Below are 26,119 nucleotides of genomic sequence, written 5' to 3'. Positions count from 1 at the left end.
ATTTAATATTAGATAATATATTTACTAGCTTTTAAATTTTATTACTTTCTTAAATTCTTATTTTATTCTTATTTATTATATTAAATTTCAATACTATTTTTTTAAACACTATTTCAACACTAAATAATTAATAATTAATTAATCAATACAAAATTCAATTATATTTTGAAGAATAAAAAAGATAGATATATGTAATATAAAAAAATTAATTTTTTAATATAAAAAAAAATAATAGAAGAAAAATTCTTTTCTGAAAATTAAAGACAAAAACATTAAATTGGAAAAAATAGTGATTTATAAAAAATTATTGTTTATTAAAAAAAATCGTATTATTTTATTAACTACGAAATTAAGAAACACGTTTCGTTTTGTATAATTAATTTACACGTAACGATGACTGTCTTGCGCAGTTCAGACATTCTTTTTCAAAGTATCCATTCCTTCTGTTCTTGATTACTGTTTTATAAAGTTTCAACACAATAATTCATCTTAGTAATTCTTGCGATTGTTCTCGTGGTATTCCTTGTGTGCTTCATAATATCTCTTATTATAAGTATTCTTTGAGTGCTGAATAACGCTTTCGTACTTCTTATCATCATTCACGGTTTCAATAGTGAAGTACAATATCTATTTCAAAGTATTCTATTGTTTTGCAAAAATTTTGAAAATTAATGACATAATTAAAGATAAAAACAGTTAAATATGGAGGATGTTAAATCTCTCTCGATTAACAAGGAATAAAATTATATGAAATAATTATCAATATTATAATTATTCAATTTAATATAATTAGAATTTTATTTGAGAATGAAAAAAAAAAAAGAATATTAATATGAAAAAAGTAACTAATTTGAAAAAAGTAAAATAGTAATTATAAATAAATTTTTTAATGAAAATATAATAACATATAACGATATAATAATAAACAAAATAAAAAAAATGTACAAATAATTAATGTTTTCAAAATAAATGTTTTATATATTCTTTATTCATATAAATATAATTAATTTTACTTTAACTTTTATATAAAAATTATATCGAAAAAAATCTTTCACAGATAATTTTAAATATATATCTTCGTAAAACAATTTTTTTTTTCATTGATTAAATTCAATATAATTGAAAAAATAAATTCAAAAATTAAATTTTATATTTTTATCTTTTTGATATTTTTCTCTATAAGATTTACAGATGTATCAAAGCTATGATTTGAGTCCGTATGAATCAAAAATGGAAATAGCAAATTGATTTGACAGAGATTAAGTGCGCAGTATATGTTTGTTAATCGGTCAAAAAAAATCTATTGATAAAAAGGAAAGAAGAAGGAAAAGAAAAGGTAGATGTCGAATGTGGAACGATCGAGTGAATACTACTTACTAAGGACCAATGTCCCATACGTATGAATGGACAAAGCTGAACACGGAGACTCATGCGCGCGCTTCGAAAATCAAAATCAATGTGGGTCCTCCCCTCAGAACTCCATACCGACCTTGCTCCGATTGCCCACGCCCTTAGTGTGCCTCGTACTTCCGTCGCGGACGCATCCCTCGTGCAATCATCGTCGTCTTTGCGTCCTCCTCTCTCCCTCACTCTACTCCTCTCTCTCTCTCTAGCTCTCTATCTCTCTCTTTCTTTCTCTCTCCGCCTCACTTATTCTCTCTCTCTCTCTCTCTCTCTCTCTCTCTCTCTCTCTCTCTCTCTCTCTCTCTCTCTCTCTCTCTCTCTCTCTCTCTCTCTCTCTCTTTCTCCGTTACCCCCACTTGGTTGCTCATTCTGTCTTTCTCTCTTTTTCCTCCCCACTCTCTATCTTTCTCTCTTGCTCTGGCTTTCTCTCTCTCGCGCGCGCTCTCTCTCGCTCTCTTTCTCTATCTCTCTCTTTCTCACTTATTCGCTCACTTACTCTTTCTCACGCATCTACACGTACGCGGGTACATTATATAACATACACGCGGTCTGTCCTCTCTTGATCTGTGTGCCTGCTTGTTGTGTTGTCTATCTCCCTCGGGTTTAGGTTCGGGCTCGAGTGAATCAAAATAACGAAGAGAATGTGCCGTTGATGATCGGTGGAAAAAAAGGGTGGTGGTACTTGCTAAATATCATCGGATCCTTTGGTGCTCTCAATAATCAGTCCGAAATATAGTTTTGTGTATCGATGCACGCGAGATTTTTCGTACAGATCGTCCCGCCTTTCTACACCGATGCTGGATATCAGTGATTTAAATTATGTGTGAATTCGACGTAAGGAAACGCAATCGTTTTGTGGATTTTCGGTCTCGCCCTCGAGTTTATTGTGTCAGTGAAATTTTTTTTCGGTGTTTTCCATTTAGTTGACACGATGTAACCTATATCGACGAATTCTCATTATATCATAATTGTTCCTTCTTTTGATTTTTATAAATATTGCACGATTGCTTGAGCTTTTGTTGCGATGTTTTTCTTAAAAAGTGGTCGTTCTCAGTCGATAAACAATTCGTTCAGTTTTTATCGATCGAGATATTAAATTTTTTTTATATTTCACCGTTTTTTTTATTTCTTGTCAAATTCAATTTCATTTTCTAATAAATTGTTTTTGGTATGTCCTAGCTCTTCAAGACACAATTAAAAATTCGCCAATTCCTCTTTTTTATTTCCACCACTCAAATTAAGTTATGTTTTTTTCCAACCTGTGTCGGGCTTCTTACCACGCCTAACGGTTCTTCATCAAAATTCTAACATCGAAACCAGTGGATATTCTACATTTTAATACTTTTTGTTCCGTTGATTAATTGATAAAAAACTTTTAAATGTTAAATAAAACATAACATGATGAACAGAAAAAAAGAACAAAATCAAAGGTGTATTCTATAATTAAGGAGTTAATGAATTTTGTCCAAGTGGCTAACTGTTATGTGTGAACACGCTAAAGAAGGTAAAAAGTGTTCGACAAATTGTTGTAATGACTATATTTTGATGGTGTTGTTAATATTTATATAGTTTATGGTGTAATTCGTTGAATGGTAAATGTAAGGTTAAAATATTTAAGCCTTTTTATTTATTTTAATATTAGTTAAATTAATGTTTTTATTAAGTTTGACATAGTAATCATTAGGGGTTAATATTTTTGTTGTTGATATTTTCATCACCATTAGTATCGTTGATGGCGCCACTTTCTCTATTGGTATTATTCTTAATAATATTTCATAATATTTTTCTTAAATTATCTTCTTGTTCAACTTTTCAATTACAACGATATTACTTTCTTAAAATTTATATTAATAAATAAATTATATCTATTTATTGATTCAATTGACATATTTTTATATTTTATTATATATTTCAATTAACATTTAACTTCGCATATATTTATAAGTTGTGTATTTCCAGTTCATATTAATTTTTTTTAAATAAAATATATATATTACATATCTATATCGAATAATATGCAATTTTTTTATTTACCATGTCATCTTTATTATAAATTTTATTTATATTATTTTCTATTTCTTTTTAAAGATATTAAAAGATTTTTTTGTAACGCACATATTAATATTATCTTTTTACTATCTTTTTTTTGTTATTCTTATATTGTTTTCTAGATCCATCCATCACAGCTGTACGCTTTAAATCAAATTTTTATATATATCGACATGTTTTCTAAATTTTTTATTTCATTTATAGAAATTTATTATTACATTTATTAATGAATATAATCATCAATATTTATAACGAATAGAATTCAATAACTTATGAATTTAATTTATATTAAAAATATTTTATATATTTATGAATTAATATTTTATGTATTTATAAACTTTTAATTATGTTTTGTAATTATCTTTTTCTTATAAATTATAAATTTTTAGTAGTAAGTAATTAATTTATTTTTTAACATTTATATTTTAGTGCAATGATATTTATTAATCGTGTATATTGTTATAATAAAAATAGAATTATTTTTAATGTTACGTAATTAATTTATTTTCAATAAAACCAATTATCTATTTATTTTTTAGTTTATTTTTATTATATACTTACATATCATATAATCACATAAATTTTTATAATTAATATTTTTACACGCCTTTACGTTGTTAAATATAAATTTTATATAATCAATGTTGTTTATTCAATATTTAAAAATTAATTATTCCAAATATTTTTAAATAAATTTATATTTTTTCGCAAATAAATTTTGAACAAATATCAAAAAGATATCAAAAATCCTTGATTAATAAAAAATATATATACGAATATATCATATGCAAAAATTTAATATCACTTATTTATAAATAATTATTTATAAATAAAAAGAATAGTAATATAGTGAAAGAAATCTGTAACAAATTTAACAAAAACAAAAATAGAAAATGTATTATTTTGTTTTTTTTTATAAAGCATAAATAACAGATGTGATTCCAAACTTTTGAATAGTAATAGTAATAGTAATTTATGTGAAAATTATTATTCACATAAATACAAACTATTACAAACTATAGGAAACTTGAATTATACGTATACTCGTTAAAAATTTTTTAATTAAAAATGCATCAATACAATAAAAAAATATTAATGTACCTTGTGTTTACTTGCATTTTAAATATATCAATGACAATAACATCGTTTAGAAGCATTAATATTTCTAATCCCTAAAATTCCTATGAATTTGCTTCTTTTATTTTTCTTACTCTTAATTTTTATCTTGTCATATTTTTTAAACGCAGTTTTCTCTTTGTGCAATTAAATAATTATTTTAAGATTGCATGTAGTATCTATGATATTTTTACATATAGATAGTTATATATAAATTTCTATATATGAAAGTGTTAGATTCGTGTTAATTGGAAAATTAATATTTAGGTTTCTCTTTATATTTGTTTATAGTTTTTCCAAATTTTAAGAAAAATGCAATAATGGTAATTTAACTGTTACAGAATATATACATTAATCGTTCATAAGTAAATGATAAGATAAGATAAAAAATATTGTTAAAATCTTTATGTATCAGGCTGTAAAAAAATTCATATGATTATATATATAATATATATATATAGTTGAAATTTTTTCATTAAAATCTGAAATATTGTAAAATGTATAGAATGATTACATAAAAACCATTATAAAAGGAGATCTTTCCATATATAATTCTCTTTTTTGCTGGAGAAGATTGATGATAAGATTGAGAACAAATGAATATAAAACTAAAAGTAATAATTCGTAATGAAGAACGTTATTATCCCAGCTAAGATATCATAAAACTTTAATAATTGAAATCTAAAAGAAAAAAAAAAAAAGAATTATTCAAGTGTTTAAAGAATCCGTAATTCAAACTACGAGTTTCTTGAAGTTTTCCGAGTTCTAGATTTAGTATTTGTCCTTTTAGTCTTTAACGAAATGGAAAAGACGATATTTTCAGATGTCAAATATTATTTTTCTAATTCATTTTAATTATTATATTTTCCATATTACTACATTATTAAATAAGAAAAAATTACTTACCTATTTAATTGTTACTTTATGTAATAATTATATATTCGAATTCTAACTATTGCTTTCTACAATAATTAATTCACTTCGAATATTTCTCATTATAATTCTTATCAAATGTTTTTTCGATGCTGAACAGCTTCTTTCAAACATTGTAAAATTTTTCGAGAAAAAATGCAGTTATTAATTATAACTGTGATTCAAGTTTAAAAATTTGCAATCAAGATTAAAAGATTCGCGTTAAATCGTGTTCCTCGAATTGAAATAGTTTCATCAGTATAATTATTTAATTTTTGTTTAAGTAGACACTAAACGAGGCACTAGTATGTATTAATCATGGGTTATTTAAAAAGTTCATAAACAAATGAATAAAATTTGATGTATTACACATACGAGTCGTAACGAGTGGATTAGGAAAGGATTAATCTCTTGCTTCATCGATTAAAAAAATTGAGCGTCACATAATTTTTATTCTTTTCCAAGTAAAAATTATTTCATTTATCAGGAGCAATTTATCACAACAGTTCAAACATTTATTAATATTACGATAGCATATTTCTTATAAGAATATCCTGTAAATATAATATTTTATTTGTTTCTTATCTGAAAATATCTAAAAATCGAAATTTAAACTATACACTTACTTATGTTTCGACCAAATTATGAAATTTTCACAGTTATAATAGAGATTTTATTATCATTTTGTCGAAGTGATTTTTAATTATCTTGTTGTTATATTGTATTGTATTGTATAATAAAAATTTTTATGCATCAAAAATGGATACATTTATTAGCATCCTCGATATAATTCAAAATATAGAGATAAAAAGATATCTAATATTTCATTGTCACGTGATCAGTAAGCGTGCTAGAATCACAGAGTATTTACTGTATATGTTCGATGCTGTTCACGTTAATCTTTATAGTACTTTTTCTATTTTCTCTCCATTATCATATTATATCGAACTGTTTAACCAATACCTCTATACAAAGTGTTCTACATAAACTTCCGCATAAACTTTACTAACTTGTTCTATGACTAAAAGTAAGAAAAGTGTAGAGTTCTGAACAGTTTCATCAAGTCAGCAATGAAAATATAATTTTCTCTTATAATATGTAAATGCCTGAAAAATTGCGTATCTCTTTAAAGTAAATAATGGAATTGACGAACTGCCAAAATTAATACTTATTGTCGAATATCGTTGTGATCATTTTCAAAGTACGAATCTATAAATCAATGCTATTTTCATATCAATTTTGGAAAACTGTTTTTTATAAGGAATGAGTTTCATAGCTTTCATTACTCATACTAATGATTAATGGTATCAAAATATCTTTTAACTTTTAGCTAGTATAGAATAACTATGTTGAAAAGTTCTTTTTCCATGTATGTAATATTTTCTTGTTTTTAAAGATAAAAAAAATATTGAAAAGAAGATATTTTGATAGCAATAATAACATCAAAAATAATAAAAAAAATTCTATAAAACTATTTTAAAAATGATCACAATAGCACTCACTAATAAAATAAATATTTGTACTATTTTTTTAGTATTTTTATCACGATATTTGCAAATTTTATTGTTATTCCTCATAAATAATAATAAATAAATTACGCATCATAAAATCAAAAAGTATTTGTTTAATTTAAATTTAAGTTAAATTATAATTCAATTAATTTAGATTAGATAGTTAGGTTAGGTTGAGAAGTTAAGTTGAGAAAAATAATGATAGCGTAAAAAAGATAGATTGTATCTCTAGAAGAATACGTCAAATAGAAAGAATATATAAAGAAAAAAGAATGTACCTGAAAGAGGATTTTTCTAAAATAAATTACGAGTTTAACTTGATACATAGAATTACAGCGAATTATAAAAAACGACTATAGCGATTTGTATTTAATTTTAGTACTAATATCTTGTTTTTTGCTCGTATATTTCATAACAAGTGTCAAAACGTACGTGCTTAATTGGTACTCTTATACGCACTACGTACTACGCCTCCAGCGCTAGTTTAATGACGTTAATGTCGATTTAATTACATAGAATAAAGAATACTCGCAGAATGGTTGATGTTCTTTCTTACGATAGTTTATACGATAAATACCGATATAAGAACTTGGAAAAGATAATTTTGAATTGTAATGAGTGGAAAAGATTGAAATTTAATTAGATATATTTTCGAATTGAATTAGGCAGAAATCAATCTAATGATTTTTTAATTTTTAAAAAAAAATAATTACGTAAAGCTCTAAAAAAGAATTATTATATAAAAAATATTTTATGACGACATAAAATATTCGCTTTGTATAAATTCTAATAAAATAATAAAAATATAAAAAAAAATATACCACTATGTCTAAATTTTTTATAATAAAGTACGATAATAAAAATATTGTTATAATTATAAAATCGTTGATCAGCTTTAAAACTGAAGAAAAATTGAATTATTTTATGGAAGATGATCTTGAATCACGGTATTTATCATCGTGAATCAAATAACAATGTTAAAAGAATAACGAAAATGTTACAATGTTTGAGATAAATATTTTGTAAAAAGTAGTAATTAAATGGGGTCACATAAATATCTTTGTTATTTTTAGAAATATGAAATAACAGTTGTTTACAAAAATATTATTCTATAGGAAGAATATGATAATAACATGTCAATAATCTTTTTTGGTTGAAAGTTTTTCTTTTACAAATTTCAAAATCATTTCTATTTTTTTTTAAACATAATATGGTTAATGCGAAATTTATACAAAGTTGTATATAAACGTATAATTTGAGATTAAAAGAAAACAATATAGAAATTGTTAAATTTGATCATTTATCTTATGTGCAAATATATATTAAGAGAAATTCTTAGTTATAACAAATATATGGTTGCAATTTGGCAAACTGGCTCGCCAATCTCCTTTTGTAGCTTTTGTGGCTCACTAATACATCAATTACTATTGAAACAGTACCAAGAAACTCCGGGACTTGTGAGTCCTAATTAGAATTCAAAGTTTTCGCCATATACGGTTGGCAACTTGTACGCAGGCTGATAACCACGACAAATCAGCAAATAGATTGTTAACCTCACTAATGTTACATAGGGATCGTTATTACTTAATCATTATTATCATAATATAACGAGATATTAGATTATTTACGCATGGAATGATCGGTTTGGCAACTTGAGATACCAAGCAATATTTATTAAATATTAATTTAAAAAATGAAAATATGTATTTACGTGTTTTATCCATTTGATTAATAGATGGTTATAGATGGTTGGGTCATTTCTTCGACACAATAAATGCGTCATGACGATAATGCAAACATGATTGAAATAAAATTTGAGTAACTTTGGACGCACTTGTAATGTTGTGATAATTTTTGACCCAACCTCCGTTTCATAGCACCGGCGTAGTTAACAGTTTTAATCATTTATTTACAAGTAATTCTTTTATGTGCAGTAATTGGTCCGCAACACACCGGCTGAAATGCACCATCGACTGTGATATATCCCGTGTGATATCCTTCGAGGAAGAATGCAACTCCGTACAAGATTCGATCGATGAAAAATAGAATTCTCTGCCCGTCATCATGTTCACGAGGGCCAAGATGCCGGTGACTGGTGATGGGACTTTTATTAACCGCGGTGTAACGAGAAATGTGACATGTTGTCGTTAAGCAACAATGAGCACCGGGGAGCACGCATCAGCAAAAAGTAAGTAGGATAATACTGGAGATATTTTTCATTATTAACCTTTTCGTAGATGCGGACAAATTTTTCTTCTTTCCTTTCTCTCCTTTCTTCTCTGCTCTCGTATCTTCGTATTTTATATTAATAGGTTATGAACTTATATAATAAGTACAGATTTTAATTACAATGTATTCGTTTTACAAATTAATATTCGGTAGATCCATGACATTAAATTTAGCGCAAGAATTTCCTCTATTTTTTTATTGTGCGCTTTTAAATATAAATATTATCGTGTTCGTATAATATTGGATGAATGCAGAAGTTTTGACGGATTTCCAGTAGATTGTACGATCGGCATTGTTTCGAAGAAACAATGGACAATCTTGTCGAGGCATTATACATCGTTAACAACGTAACGCAGTCAGCTGTCATTCAAAATAGGAATCGATATGATTGAGTTAAATCGCGTTTTATTTAAATAAAATTGAAAGAATTATCGATAAATTGGCATTTACTTACAGAATCTCTAATATTATACAATGTGATGTATAATTACAAAATGATAGAAAAATCTTGCGAATATCCAATATGAGTGCAATCCAATACGAGTATTCGTGCCGATACATCGAACTATTGGAACTAGAGCTCTGTCTAAAGTACATAGTTAATAAATTTATGGTAGCTGTATGAGTACTTAATAAAGTTATCTGAACAGCTAATTAGACTACCTAAGAAATTAATATAGTTACCTGACTGAACTGATAAGCTTATGCGGGAATTGTGTGAAAAAGCAAATTTTATTAAAACAATTTGAAAAATTAAATTAAAATTCTCTTGCAGAGAATATATCTACTTTACCTACGATTGATCATTTCAAAATTAATTTTTTTGAAGATCTGTATCTTTCAAATTCAATTTTGAAATTAAGAAAAAAAAAACAAAAGAAAAATACAAACACATACGTATTTCAATTTCCCAACAAAATCTTAACAAATAGTGCAAAAAAAAATCGATCGACTTGGCTCGTGCCACGATTACTTCACATCCAACCAATAAAATTTCTGTAAAGAAAACATAACGAAATATTGAAAGGTATATGATAGAGATAACATTGATTAAATAGAACTTAATTACGATGAAAATATTTTCGATAATATGGCGAGAAAAATGCGATATAAAAAAGGAAAATTTCAGATTAAACTGTGCATACCAATTTCCAAATGCTAAGTACAGTGAGAGGTTGAACGCTTATCTCTTTAAATTGCATTTGTAACTACTTAGACTTACAATTTAATGGAGTGAATTCTACAAAGTTAAGATCAGGAGTTGAATTGTTCGGGACAGTTGCGCGTCTCATTCGGCTCACTGCCAACAGACGTACAAAGAGTGGTTCGTAGAATCACACCCGAGGAAAACGTCACCAAGATCGGCCACGTTCTTTTTTCTTTTCTTCTAGAACCACTTAAAACAGACACTTTCCTTTCAATTGGCTTCTAAAATGTATCTCGAAAAAATATGTACAAAGGATTAAACTGAGATCAAAAGTAAAAAAGATTAGACTGTGAATTTCATAAGAAACGTTTTAGAGATATATGAGACGATTTCAAAGGCAAACGGTTTCAAAGGCAAGGCTGCAATTGTTGCAAAATATTTATTTTAATCATACTTACTTCATTTTTTTATGAATTTGAACTCTATTGCACTGATTTCCAACTTATTATATTAAGAAGGATCGTTAATTTTATTTGCAATTATTTATATATGGAATAGTTTATAATTTTTAAATGATTTTGATTTCTTTTTCTTGAATATTATTCTTTATCCTATTTCTAGTCCACTCATTTTGCCTGAAACACAAATTCAGCAACTAAAAAACAGATCATAGAAATCAAACAGACATATATAACAGACACATCCTCTTCAATATAATGATTCAATTCAATATGCCTTCTTTATTAAATAAATACAATGAAATTAATATATATATATATATATATATAGATACGTAATGTAATTTTTAATATAATCATGTGACATCACGAGAAGCAAATTATCAACCAATCTCATTGAGTCGCCACTGGAGACATAATGGAGCATGCAAGAATGTTAGCTGTGCATATATATATTTCGATATTCATCAACGAAATGTAAGGTCAAAGGAACGTTAATTTCATCCATCCCATCCATTAGAGAAATAATGCAACTGTCCATTTCTAAGATTCGCTTCTCTGACTATACAAGGTAACCTTGTCCTTATTGGCAAACACTTTGTTTAAAAATAGTGATTAATATTGCTGATAACAGCACGTCACACTTTAATATTCATTCGTATTGAAAAGTGTGTTGCAACGAGGCCACGAAAGATATTATTATAGAGCAGTTTTCCATTAGCCATAGGCTGTGATCCCTCCTCAAGATGATATTTTTAATGTGTATGAAGAGAAAACTATCGCTCAACGTGGCTTATGGGCGCTTACGCGTGCGAGGATGAAACAATATTGGAAAATTATTTATAGCTTGAATAAGGAGAGAACTAATGCAAAGCTATCGACGTGCAACCATGCCACTTAATAATAAACCTGTGTTGTACAGGTACAAATATCGTGGAAATTTATCATTACTGGGGAACAGATAAACAATCATCTTTGATCGTTTGAAGATCATCACAAGAGGGTCCGATTTCTGAGGTACGTTGTCTCAGAATGGACACTTTGTATTTGTAAAAGTTCAGATATTAAATACCCAAGAGCGATCATAGATGTAATAATCAAAAACGATTGAAGACGTTTGTTTATCGAGGAAGATTTATATAAGGAATATATATATATAAGGAAGATTATTAAAATATTGATTTAGTTTCGCTATTGTTCGATTCGCTATTTCAGGAGGAAACAAATTTCGTTTCTTCTCTGTAGATTTTTTTCAAAATGATTTATAAATTGCACATCGATAGTAGAACAATTATTAGCAATAATAGTTATGATCTACATATCTGTAAATTATTCAATTATATAGATGTGTGGTGATTTTACCTTTCTTATGATTTTTATTTTAATCGGTATATCGATTATTTTTACAGAATCATCGTAAGTACTCAAAATGATTTCTCTCTGTTTGGCTACACATTGCGGCGTGCTTGAGTATGCTTGCTTGATCATCCCAGAGCATATTAGCATCGATGATGGCAACGGCAGCCTGGATACTGGTATGGATCATGTGGCCGGTAATGAATATCAATTTCTTAATTTAATTATGTTATCCAGAAATGCTACTTGGATAACGACGTAAATAAAATAATAAATAATTTCAACGAAAATTTATTTGGACTTTGAATAACTTATACTTTATAATGATTGAGGATCTTGCAACAGAAGGAAGACAACAATTTTAGGAAAAATTAAGAAAAAAAAACTACTTAAAAATTTATTGCTTTGAATTAACAAATATATTTACCTTGAATTATACTAAAATAAAATATATTTTTATTTTTCATGCAAGATTATCTTCAGATCAAGATTTTAAGTATAACGTATATCTTTATATCGTTTAACATTTCAATATCACTTTGAATATTTTTTTTTTTAGTGATCCACTGCACATACATATAATTATATTCACAGATTTGCACCAATTTTCTGAAAAAAAAAAAGCTTATATAAAAAGTGAAATCTTATCAATTTCTACTTACAGACCACGCGCCATCAACGAGATCAGTGAAAAGGGTATGCAGTTGACGCATCCCTCTGTTCCTTAAAGACTGGAAATAAGCGTCCAGAGGAGCCGGAAAAGCGGAACCGTTTTTTCAACGTCGTTTTACATGCGTACGTGCGTGTGTACGCGCGTGTTACATTCGCTAGCTTGCATGCGAAAAGTGCGAGGAAGGGCCTGCAGAGAGAACGGATTTCGTAGAAAAATGTTCTGGCCGGACACGTGACATGTAAACCGTATACAAGCAGAGAAATATTTCCATATACACACGGAAAAGAAACGATAACAGGTGGAGGCAAAAACAGAGTGAGAGAGAGAGGGGGGAGAGAGAGAGAGAGAAAGAGAGAGAGAGAGAGTGGGGAGGGAGAGAGGAAGAAAGAAAGACAGAGGAGGGAGGGAGAGAGAGAGAAAGCAAAAAGAAAGAAAATAGAAAAAGGAGAAATATTTTTTTTTTGTTAAAAATAATATAAAGAGAGCTCAAAAGCTGTGGATAAAGAAAAACAAATGAGAAAATAAAAAATATGGAAGTAGTATTGCTTCTATACGAAAATAAATGTGAAATACGTTTAAAAGGATGAGCGCAAAAAGATGAGTAGCTGAATAGAGAAATGAATTAAATCAAGAAGCAGTTTAAAAACGCGAAAAAGGGATACCTTAAAAGAATTCTAAATAATAAATTAAATGATAAATAAGAAAATTTTATATGTAAAACAAATCGTTTTAAGTAGGAACAACAAAGGATTTAAATAAATAAAAGAGAAGAAAAAAAAAAAGAAGACGATTTCTATGAATAAAAGGAAACGTTGTACTTTGGAAAAAAGAGAGAAAAGTAATTTTAAGGATCGAAGAAAAAAAATTTGAAGCGTACGAGAATAGAGATAATACATATTGAGATAGAAATGAGCGAAAGCTGAAAATTGAGGCAAATTTATATTTAAGATTAGACAAAATAGACAAGAGACACGTACGTAAATAAGTAAAAAAGAAAAAGAAAGAGAAAAGAAAGAAGGAGAAGATTAATTTATTTATTATTATTAAGGAAGTACGCACAAAATATTTTTCAGCAATAGCGAACTCTTCAGACATGAATGTGACTTCAGACATTTTCGGAAACGAGAGTTACAACATGAGCAATGGTCTCGATTGCGGCGGAGAATTACACTCATACAGAATATGGGAACGCGTGTTGATCGTAATCATAGCCCTTTTCCTTAGTCTGACCACCGTTGTCGGTAACATAATGGTGATGATCTCGTTTAAGATCGACAAACAGTTACAAACGATCTCCAATTATTTCTTGTTCAGCCTAGCAGTTGCTGATTTCGCGATCGGTCTAATTTCCATGCCTCTCTTCACGGTATACACTGTGCTCGGTTATTGGCCGTTGGGACCGCATATTTGCGATACGTGGTTAGCGTTAGATTATTTGGCAAGTAACGCATCAGTATTGAATCTTCTTATTATCAGCTTCGATAGATACTTCTCTGTGACGAGGCCTCTCACCTATCGAGCCAAGAGAACTACTTCCAAGGCCGCCATTATGATCGGTAAGTTAATTTTCTGTTATATCTTTGAATTAAATGGTTCTATTGGTAACACTAAAAACAGTTACTTATCCATAGAAATTTCAGAAGAAACTGTGAAGTTTTAATATTTTATGGTAAATATTGTAAAAATGGCAACATGTACTGGTAATTTTCTAGATCAACAAAGTAAAAGAACGAATTCTTTGTGATCTATAGATCGATTATCGACTTATCATCTTTGATGTAAGAATTCTTAACAAAGATCTCGATTATTAAAAAAATTCTTCAAAACTCAAATCTATATTAATTTTCTGTTTAAAAAAACTACAAATTCGAAATCGTTTTTATAAATCTTTTAATTAATATTTATAATAATATATTTTTTATATATATATACTATAATATATATTTTCTGATATTTTTATCCTTATAAAAATAAATATATTTAATTACATATATAATAATATATTACATATATATTAATATAATTACATATATTATAATATAAGAAAGAGAGAAATCCAAGTTACTTTCTTCAAATTTATCTATAACTTATATATTAGTGGTAGATTATTCGAAGATATTTTTCCCCGTTTTTAATAATTGTTTTATATATATATATTAATAATATCGAGAAATGAAATCTTTTTTATATAACTTTTTTACGCTATCAATAGAAACAAAGGAATCAACCTACTTCTGTCTAGTCAATAATGTATTCTTATACGGAAAAGCTTCTTACAAAAGAATGTATTAAACCGATATTGGATGTCCATTTTGATGAAACTAATCAAGAAAGTATGTAGCCCGATGAAAAAATATTTAAAATCCTTTTTTCATCGGTAATGATATAAAAGAAATGAAAATAATTCTTACAAAAATTATATAAAAGCTAATATAATTTTAATAAGTCCGATGTTATTTTATTTTACTTAATATATTATACTATGAAAAGCACGTTAATCTTGATATGAAAAGCATGCTAATAATTAAGCATGCTCCAATCTTTTAAGATAAAAAAAATTTTTTTAAAAGATTTTAAATTGTTAAATAATAACATTAGCGACAACTTTTCAAGGATATACTTCATAATCTCTAAGAAGAAGGACAAATTACTGATATATATATATACATAGACTAAATTCACAAAATTCCTTCTCATTTAAATAATACTTTAAAACAATAGCATGAATATAAATAATATGAATATAATGAATATAATATGAATAATATGAATAAATAAACAATGAATATAAATAAAGAAGAAATAAACAAATAATACGTTTCAGCATGCGCCTGGGGAATTTCATTGCTTTTATGGCCACCTTGGATCTATGCTTGGCCATACATCGAGGGCCAACGAACGGTACCCATCAATGCATGTTATATACAATTCATCGAGACAAATCATTACATCACATTCGGTACCGCAATTGCTGCATTTTATGTGCCTGTCACTGTGATGATCATTCTTTATTGGCGCATATGGAAGGAAACCAAGAAGCGGCAAAAAGATCTTCCGTACTTACAAGCTGGAAAACAAGATGCCAGTAAAAGGAGTAACTCTAGGTTGGTTGTTTAATTTTTTTTTCAATCTTTTTATATATACTATTATATAATTAATAACATTTCGATACTATGACGAGATAATTTCCAATAGTTTTTATCAATTCATGCTATCAGTATCATATTATGATATTAAAATTATTTATTATTACTTGTTATTTCAAAAGCATTTCATAAATCAAATAAATTTTCAAACAAAATATATATGCCATACAAAAATTGTATTTTCTAAGATCTAAAGAAGAAATCCAACAATGAATAATATCTATTTTTTTTTAATTCTAAGTTATTTTAAAATTTATATTTGTACACATGTACAACGTATTAACAAATACAACGAGTTAATAACTCAAAAAATGAAAAGAGATAGATAACCCATCTAATTATTTCTTTTCTTATAAATAGCGATGAAGCGTTAGACATGGAGGACTGCAGGAGGCCTAGAAGCGAATCGAGCACAGGAGTCGAAGACGTGAACGCGACACATATCGCAGTCTCTTATCTAGAAAAACATTATCCTCAATATAAAATGGTAAATATTTCAAACTATTTAATATTTCATATAAAGATATTTGTTAAAAATAATGAATATAATTTATATAAATTTACAGAAACACAGACCATTTTCGTGGATGTGGTTAAAGATGTGGTGCATCGCGTGGTGGCATAGTGGTCGCGAAGACGATGACGAAGAAGAGGATATCGAGGGAGCTGAGAGCAGTCGTGCTACACACGGTTATGACGAAGCCATAACGCCATTGTCAGCGGAAACCCCTCTTACTGGTACGGTTTCTCGATCTGCCTCTTTAAGTGGAATTCATCCTACCACGTTAACTGTTGAGAGAGCCATTAGTATCGCTGATAACCACGATTACAAAAAATCTGGAAAAGCCGGCGAACTATCAACGAAAAGCATCTCTAGCGATTCTGTACGTTTGGATTTATAAATATTCTAATAATATTGCACGATCTTGCATGTTACAGTAACTAATAATAATAATAATAATAATAATAATATTAATAATATAATATTAATATTAATATTAATATTAATAATAATGATAACAATAATAATAATAATAATAGGTAAAAGTAAAACAATTTTTGCAAGAAATCTTTATTTTATTTGTATATTTTTATTTTATTCATATTTTTGTTTTATTTATCTTTAACATTATTATCATTCAATTAATCAATCATTCAAAATATTTCACACAATTAAAGCATAGATCAAATACATTGGAGACATTTCTGCACTATTCGTTTTCATAATTATCACAAAATTGAAGGAGAGAATTAAACGAGAAAAATTAAAAATATTCAAAAAGAAGAATAAAAAATTTTTGGTATGGAATAAGAAGTCACGAGATATAAAACAAAGAGAGTATATTATTTAGAAGAAAGAATATCAATTTATTTAAAAAGATTTATTTGATATATATTTAATGTATATAATAATTTTTACAATTAAAAAAAATAATATCTAGCTCAAAGAATCAAAATCTTATATTCAGGTATAACAAATATAATACAGTAATATATCGATCCAGTTATTTAATAGATTAGAGTAATATAAATTTGCTTGATCTTTTTGAATTACCTCGTATAATTTTGAAATTTTTTATACCATAAAAATATCATAAAATCAGGTGTCAGATTGTACATTACATAATTGTTTAATATATAAAAATACTTCACCTAGGTTTACACGATTCTAATTCGACTTCCAACAAGAGACACCAGTGGCATGGGAAAATATTCGGAAGGTCCAAGTATAAAAATGTATCACGACGAAACAGTGAGTCCTTCAATGATTACTAGGAGACCATCTCACATGCCGGATATAAGGATTCCCTTAAACACAAAAAACATTCCGAAAGCATTAGGGAGCAAGCCAGCCGCGAATAAAACTACAAACAAGAAGAAAAAGAAATTGCAGGAGAAAAAGGCCGATCGAAAGGCCGCGAAAACTTTGTCAGCCATCTTGCTGGCATTTATCATCACCTGGACACCGTACAATATTCTCGTTCTAATTAAATCCATCACAGCCTGCTCGTGGTACATCCCGCAAGAGCTCTGGGACTTTTTCTATTATCTTTGTTATATCAATAGTACTGTGAATCCAATGTGTTACGCTCTGTGCAATGCGGCATTCCGACGAACATACGTAAGGATTCTCAAGTGCAAGTGGCATAATAGAAACAGAGCCGCGATTGACAGAGGATGATATCAGTAGAAACGCCCAGCATGCGACATCTGCACGCTTATGGGCGTACTATTTTCTCTATCATTTTCTCTCTTCTCCTTTTTAATCATTCCTCCGAACGTGCTTGCCGATGATAGGGAAACTGAGTTGCTTTCAATTATAATATAACCTATACTAATAAATGTTTATATTTCATGTGACATTTTCGTCACTTTCGCTCAACATTATTACATATATTTTACTTTTATTAATTGGAAATCAAACGTGCGTATTTGCTATGATTACCATATAATTTTATTACAAAATTATATTTCTCTCAGTTTTGTTATTTAAAAATTTATTACGTGAGCACTAATATTGTTTTTTAATCTTTTCATTTCATTTCTGTAGATATGGGTAACAAGAGAATAGTAGTTTTGAAAATATCATAAGAATATTTTTTAAGATAAATAAATTTTCGAAAAATTATGATGAAATGATTTGTAATACAACATTTATACAAATCGAAAAACAGTTAAAAACATTATACTCAAAAATTTTGTTTTATAGATATTAGATTAGGGAAAAACAGGGTGTTTACATAATTCCATTTAATAAATTTAATAAGACACATTTTGTATACAGTATTTTATAATCATAACACGATTAACTTCACGAGTTTTTCAATTTGAAATTATGTTTTATCCATTTTAGGAAAAAATGAGTGATGATATAGAAAGTATTTACCTATCTAAATTTGTCTATTTAATTTTTATTAGATATCTATAAAATTAAGAGAACCAGAAAGTGAATGATTTTCAATTATATCGTTGAATGATTGATTAAAGAAATTAAAAACATTTATTACTCGAAACGCGAAGAGGCAAGCGTGTTCTTATTTTACATTGTGGGAAATCGAAAGGACTACCAAATGTTCGCGATTAAACAGCTCAGATTTCCAGATTTGAGGCAATGCAACGTGAATACTGCCATGAAAAATAATCTTTATAAATATATTTCTGAACCGTACAAAAAAAAGACAAAAGAGGGATAAATAATCGGCACATACGCGACAGTGCCAAATTTGTGACTCGATTTTAGCGACGATTGTACGATAAATAAATGATATCGACTTGTCGCGAATCGAGTTTTTTTTCTATAGTTTGTGAAACGAAATCAGTTTCTATAAACAATATAAGTGTAAAAATATCTATTTAATCGCGTTGAGACATTTACAATAATATATTAAACAAACAAATTTTTATCAAATAATTCTAAATATTAATTTTGGATTAATAAATCAAAATCATTGGTCGTCCAAAATTTATTAAAAGTTTTAAAACTGTTAAAAATGTTTTCAGTTGTATAGAATTGTTAATGTAGATAACGAAAAATGAAAATTTTCGTTTAACAAAAATTTTCAAATTAAAAAGAAATAATATTTAAGAAACTGACTAAATTTCGCGAACCTCCTACAAAGCTATACCGCACAAAAACGAAATCTTATTCGAATCCTAAGAAAAATAAACAAGCATTTCTCGTGCGTTTTATTCGAGAAACACAACGCACTTGATGTACATTTTAAATAGTAGTTCAGTTGTAAATGAGTGTTTTAAGTGTAATTAGTCATGGAGAACCAAACAAGCGCTAATATACATAGAGACATGTGTCACAACTATAACGACAACAAAATAAAAAAAAAAAGCGCTGCATCGATTCTTTCGTATTAAGAAACGTTGTAACACTTTCGTATTAAATAACATTCTAATCACACGTGCCAAACGAAGCTTTAAGATATCAATAGTATAGGGCGGTAACTTAATAAATGTGTTCTTTCAAAAGTATACTTCTATTAAATATATAATATATAAATAAGAAATTAAGAATTTTCTATCATTTTTTTAGTATAAAATTTTACAGAATTTTTAATATGTATTTTTTTCTATAAAGTAACATTACATAATTTTGTATCATTTGTATACAGTACTTCTCGGATAAATGATACAACAATGGTTTCTTCTAATTTCATATGTTGAATCATTGTGAATATAAAATAAAGATATAATGATGCTAATTATAAATTAAATTTTAATAATAATATTGTTATTATTATATAGTATATTACATATATATATATATATTTTTTTTTAAAAATTGAATTTTATATTATAATTATGTAATAATTTTATTGCTTTATGAAGTATTTAATGAAAAAGTTAAAAATTTAGACATATATCGATAAATATCTCGTATATTGCCTATTCATTTTATGAATAATAATAAGGAAAAAATGGAGCGAATTGTATCAAATCTTAAAATATACGATCATTTATCCGAGGATTATTGATACTGTACCATTTTAAATGAAATTTAATAACAAAGAATATACAATTTTATTCAGTTTAATTAAATTTGTTTAGAAGTATTTATGATACAAATCGGCTTTTCAAGCGATTTATAATATAAATACTTAATATCACCTATATAAAATTTCAAATCGATCTTAATTGATATTTAAAAATTTCAAATCGATGCTAATTGATAAAATTTTTTAATCAGATTTGAAGAAAATAGAAGATATGCAAAAAATAATTTCTTGAAAAATACATATAACACTTACCTAAAAATCTATTTCCTATATTCCTATAATTTGTGAATCGTGATCTCCTTATATAAGGCTGTTATTTTTAATTAATAATAATAAATTTTTAATATTTATTTATTTTATTTATTATAATTACATTTTAATTATATTTTATTATATTCTAGGAAATAGTCATCTTTTCACTAGTCAAAGACAATACTAATGATTATTTAATTATAATAATTTCACGGCGATAAAACCGTATTAATTTTTCAAATTACAAACAATTTAATTCTGCACTAGAAACAATAATATTGAAATGAAAATTTTTTTTTTCTAAAAAATAATACAATGCGTGATTGATATTTATTTTATAAATTTGATAAGATTTGCTTAATTTTTTTTATTTAATTTATTTATATCTAATAATTAATTTATTTATAAAATTATAATGAAAAAATATCTTAAAATAAATTATATATTTTATTATAATTTTTTAAAATAATTTTTTTCGACATTCCGTTATTATTAAATGATGTTCGCAATGTATCAATGTATAAAGATTTATTTTAAAAATCTGTTATTCTTTCTTTCCTATATTAGAAAAGCAAATTTTTATCCTTATCGTTAAAAATATTCATTATCTTAAAAATTTTTTATCTTTTTATTTTATTTCATTCTCAATTATATTTTGATAAACTTTAATAAAATTTAATTAATTTTATAATATAAAAAGTTAATAGATTAAAATAAAAATACTAAAATTACAATTCTAATTTTAAATTTATTTTAATTACTATTCTTTAATCTTCTAATCTAATCATTGAATCATTGAATTTTTTTTACGAAATTTTTTTTAAGATACGTAACATTTCATTTATTATAAAAATTAACAAAATAATATTGTTTATTCGAGAAAAGCCGATTCTATTTATTATCCATATTAAAATCCAAATTTTTCCATTTTTTTTGAATTTAAAAAAACAAAATTATTTTCTATCACAGGAATAAATATAAGTATAACTATTCAAACGATGAAGCGATCGAAAGCACACATTTATTAATTAAGTACATGGTCAACTTGCCAGCAGTCGCGTTTGTTCAAAGAACGTATCATTGATATTTTAGATTTTATGTCGAAAAATGACATAAAATTTTCTTGAGCAATGAATATTAATATTCAGTATAATATACTAGGGTGGTACAAAAAAATTATTTTTCAATAATGAAAAAGATTTACGTTTAACCTTTTCAAATTTTATATGGTAAAAATAGCTTCTAGAAAATTTAGAGGTGTCGCAAGTGCTTTAAAGCATTATGATCTTTCATTTTAAACTATTTATAAACATATTTTTTTTAATTTTCATTATAGTCAGTTATAATATTATTTTTTCTAATTCTTATTATAAATTTTTTATTATAAGTATTAATTATTATAAATTTATCGATCTCAAAATGAATGTGTAAAACGATATTCATATCATAAATTAAGAATTCTAATCTAAATTTTTTCGTTTAAAATGAGAAAGAAAACGAAAGAAAATGAGAAAAAATCGTTTGTAAATTAGAAAGAAACATTATTTCCTGAAAATAAAAATTAAGTTAAAATATAAAATATAAAATCAATGAGAATTATAATTTACAAATGATTTGCAGCACCATAAAAAATTTTTTCTACTAAATTCACACTTTAATAGCTTAAATATTGCTGTTGAAGTACATACAATTCTTTTTAGATGTTATAAATTGTAAAAAAAAATGTCATCCCTATATTTCGTTCCGTCCTATTATATATTATCTAACGTATCATTTTATTTATCTCGTACTTGTTATTTAGCGTGTATATTTGTAAATACGGACAAAAAACATATATGCACATACATTCATCTCTCTCTCTCTCTCTCTCTCTCTCTCTCTCTCTCTCTCTCTCTCTCTCTCTCTCTCTCTCTCTCTCTCTCTCTGGTTCTCTTTCTCTCTCTGGTTCTCTCGCGCGCACTCTTCCCTTTTACTCTCGTTCGCTTTTTTCTATTCAATGTTCAATATTTAAAAAAAAATCATTTTAAAAAAAAAAATAAACTAACGGGGTGAATAACATGATATGTGTACAAATCTATCGTTTTCCACACGATACGTTCCGCTGACGCGGCCGCTGAAAAGTTTTCCTAATCCATGTATGTAAGTGAAGGCGAAACGTCGCCGGTTCAAACGCATAATTCGTGAAGAGAGGGGATTATTGCGCAAAGTGATGCTTGTGGAAAAAGAAAAAGAAGAAAAAGTCTGATAAAAAACATTTAACATTTTTCTCTGTAAATAGAATTATGTATTGAAGATACACAGAATGTGGAAATATTCTCTTGAACAAATATTAAGAATTATAATTATTTCTTAATACGCGTAAGGTACATTATACATACGTGACCATGACATAGCGCTGATAATTATCTCTATCTAACATTTTGATAATTATCTCTATCTAAATTATCTAAATTATATTAAATAAATTTAATATAAATAAATTTATAATCTTTTAACGCTCAAATTTCATAAATTTTTTTTCATTTATTCATTTATTTATTTTTTCAATTTTTTTTCTTCTTTTTTTTGCTTATTAATTTTAAAAATGTGCGTATAAAATGTACAGATTTTTTTTTTCGATTTTCGTTCCGAAAACGTTTTGTTTATTTATTAAATCATATTTGGATAAATTCTTCTATTCGATTAAATATTTATTCGTTAGAATAGAAAATTTCATTTGATATTTTTTATTCATTATTTTTTATATAAATAAAATTTTGCTCAATATTATACATAATAGTAAAATAATAAAAAAAAATAATAATAAAAACAATAGAAATGATAAAATGAAACATAAAATTATCAAGAAGAAGAAGAAATTACAAGAAAGAAGATTAGCGATCATTGTTCGTTTAAAAAGTATATAAAAGTACAAATAACAATTTATTATTATAAAAATTGTAGAAATTATCATTGTATATAAAAAGTACATTCTTATCTAAAAGATAATGTACATTTTGTAATATAAAATATCATAGCTTCAATTATATATACACATAAACGCGTGCGCGCATACACACACACACACACATACACACGCATACACACACATATATCATAACGTAAAGTAAATTTTTAAAATAAGATGAGCGTTAAGAGATTAATAAAGATTACTCAATTATTGATTAATTTTTCTTAACATAATTTATTAATCAATTAATTAATAACTAATTAATAACTAAATTTTTTTATCAATTTATCCATAATGAAAAATTAATATTCATCAATGAAAATTTTTTATTTTACTATTTTGTATTTTCTATTATATGTTTGTTAAATTATAAAATTATTATTCGTGGATTATATTTATATAATAAAATTCTAAATCGAAAATTTCTTTCTTAGGAATACAATGATATTAATTCAATAAATTTCCAAAAAAAAAAAAAAATGGAACAGAAACTAATGAGAAGAATTTTTCCTCGCGTTGGGATTTGGAAATTTGGGAATGGAAATTTTATAAATTCATTTGGCGAGAAAATAACGATAAAAAGAAAAATATAGAACAACGACATTATCAGCTGAGCAAATAAAATGTATCAAATTTTGCGCAATAACCCTGAATAGACTTCTCACGAAAATAAAAAAAAATAAATTTGCCAAATAAGAAAACTTACGCACATAAACATGATTATTAATTTACATTCATATATATACATATACATAATATATATAATATATGATGGAAGAGGATGTACCGTAAGGTGTGCCAATTTTTTAATTTTACATTGGTTCACGATAAATGGAAATGTACATTTGTACAATATGATTCATTCGCTAGAAATCCCAAAATTAATAACTAAAATCTAGTAAATCTACTCGTAAAAAAGCATCAATTAATATTAAAAATAATATATATTAGATAACTCTAAAAATAATTAAACAATGACATAAATATTTAATAATTTGTATCCACTACTGAAAAGAATTTCACTTGATATATCACAAAAATCGACACATTTTGAATTTCAAATCTCTTACCTATTATTCATATTTTTGACATATTGGCAACTACAAAAGAAATTCTGAATTCTGAATTAAATTTCAATAGTAACTAGATTTTGATTTTCGATTTTGATTTATCCATTTTTTACTATATCGATTTTAAGATTACAGATCAATTCTAAAATTACATTGCATCGAACGAATCGAGATTATTACTTTTGGGGTCTCTAACGAAAAAATTATTATGTATATTCTCGACGAATCTGCGGTGTCCAAACTATTCTGTATTTACGCGTATTCAAGTGCTCCCTCGTTTACCTATAATTGTATACATCAATTTTCCGTTCGGATAAATAGATCTCACATCGATCTTATAAGTTCTTAATCATCACACAAATATAATCGATTAACATAAAAATTTCACGAGATTCACCAGATTTTTAAAAAATCAAATCCGAAATCTTTGAAAAATCATAAAGAAATCATTTAACTGATTCATAATCGTTAATTACGCTAGAAATATTTATTGCATTGCATTACTGCGGACGTGTTCAAATTTTGACTGTTAAAATGATTCATAAAAATAACTGTGTAACAAATATCGAACTTTTTAATTATAGTTTACGATTGTTCATTTTATTATACTTTTATCGGAAAATAAATAATAATGCATACCTTACCGAGCACCTTTTGTGTAGCCAATATACATTACGTAGTGTTGTAGAACATATTTTACTCTCGCCATGGAAAATATACTTAAACAATTGTATTCTATATATAAAGATAAATTTCAACGACAAAAATTTCTTATTTTTTTTCAACTATGAATTTAATTATGAATTTTTCATAAATATTTATTCATAAATATTTCATAGATTTCGTTTCATTCGTAACAATTTTCTTGAATCGTTTTATTATCTTTCTTCGAGGACACACAGGTAACGGTTGTCGTAACTTTTTACTTTTTCAATTGTCATATGATTGTCATGAAATATATAATTTTTCACATGTCTAGATACAAAAATATTGTAAACACTGCAAAACTTATACGTAGTAGAGCACAAAGTAAATCGAAAAAAAAAAAAAAAGAAAAAAATTGTATCATTCGTTTCAAATGATAATGTCTTTACATAAGCGTATATTGAAATAACAAAAGTGGTGTGCGACTTTTTTTAACTATACATTACTGTAAACACCAATATACTCAATCTATGTTTATATACGTGTTTTATATTAACAAAGAATACATAAGGCGACAAAAACGTTACGTAACTGGAAAAAACGTATAGAAAAAACTGTATGTAATAATACCAGTAGAACCTGGATAAAATATACTATCTGTAATGAATAAGAGTTTTATTTTTTAGATAAATA

General features: G+C 26.4%; 1 protein-coding gene and 2 long non-coding RNA genes across 9 annotated transcripts; 1 reads left to right on the top strand and 2 right to left on the bottom strand.

Annotated features, from left to right (window-relative positions):
* Positions 1-277: 277 nt before the first annotated feature.
* LOC133666630 (uncharacterized) lies at positions 278-14,054 on the bottom strand. Of its 7 annotated transcripts, none has more exons than XR_009831022.1 (9): positions 13,915-14,054; positions 12,189-13,041; positions 10,367-11,003; positions 9,906-10,217; positions 9,676-9,807; positions 7,271-9,581; positions 6,108-6,587; positions 1,378-6,035; positions 278-642 (listed from the first exon to the last, which is right to left on the bottom strand). It is a non-coding gene; the product is annotated as an uncharacterized LOC133666630 (long non-coding RNA). The 7 variants fall into 7 exon arrangements; XR_009831019.1 differs by lacking the exon at positions 278-642 and having other exon boundaries at positions 5,914-6,035; positions 10,444-11,003; positions 12,189-12,517; positions 12,610-12,791; positions 13,915-14,052; XR_009831023.1 differs by lacking the exon at positions 278-642 and having other exon boundaries at positions 5,914-6,035; positions 6,108-6,331.
* Positions 13,949-26,096, top strand: LOC107999991 (muscarinic acetylcholine receptor DM1). The gene is made up of 5 exons (XM_017060097.3): positions 13,949-14,411; positions 15,680-15,959; positions 16,362-16,488; positions 16,568-16,885; positions 17,659-26,096. The coding sequence occupies exons 1-5, from the start codon at positions 13,949-13,951 to the stop codon at positions 18,181-18,183; spliced, it is 1,713 nt and encodes a 570-aa protein (XP_016915586.1). The 3' UTR covers positions 18,184-26,096.
* Positions 16,216-17,796, bottom strand: LOC133666629 (uncharacterized). The gene is made up of 3 exons (XR_009831016.1): positions 17,655-17,796; positions 16,578-16,838; positions 16,216-16,458 (listed from the first exon to the last, which is right to left on the bottom strand). It is a non-coding gene; the product is annotated as an uncharacterized LOC133666629 (long non-coding RNA).
* Positions 26,097-26,119: the final 23 nt, after the last annotated feature.

This window comes from Apis cerana, linkage group LG8, assembly GCF_029169275.1.
Source record: "Apis cerana isolate GH-2021 linkage group LG8, AcerK_1.0, whole genome shotgun sequence".
Lineage (NCBI taxonomy): Eukaryota > Metazoa > Arthropoda > Insecta > Hymenoptera > Apidae > Apis > Apis cerana.
The sequence above is the reverse complement of the archived record's forward strand: the minus strand, read 5'-3'. Positions and strand labels throughout refer to the sequence as shown.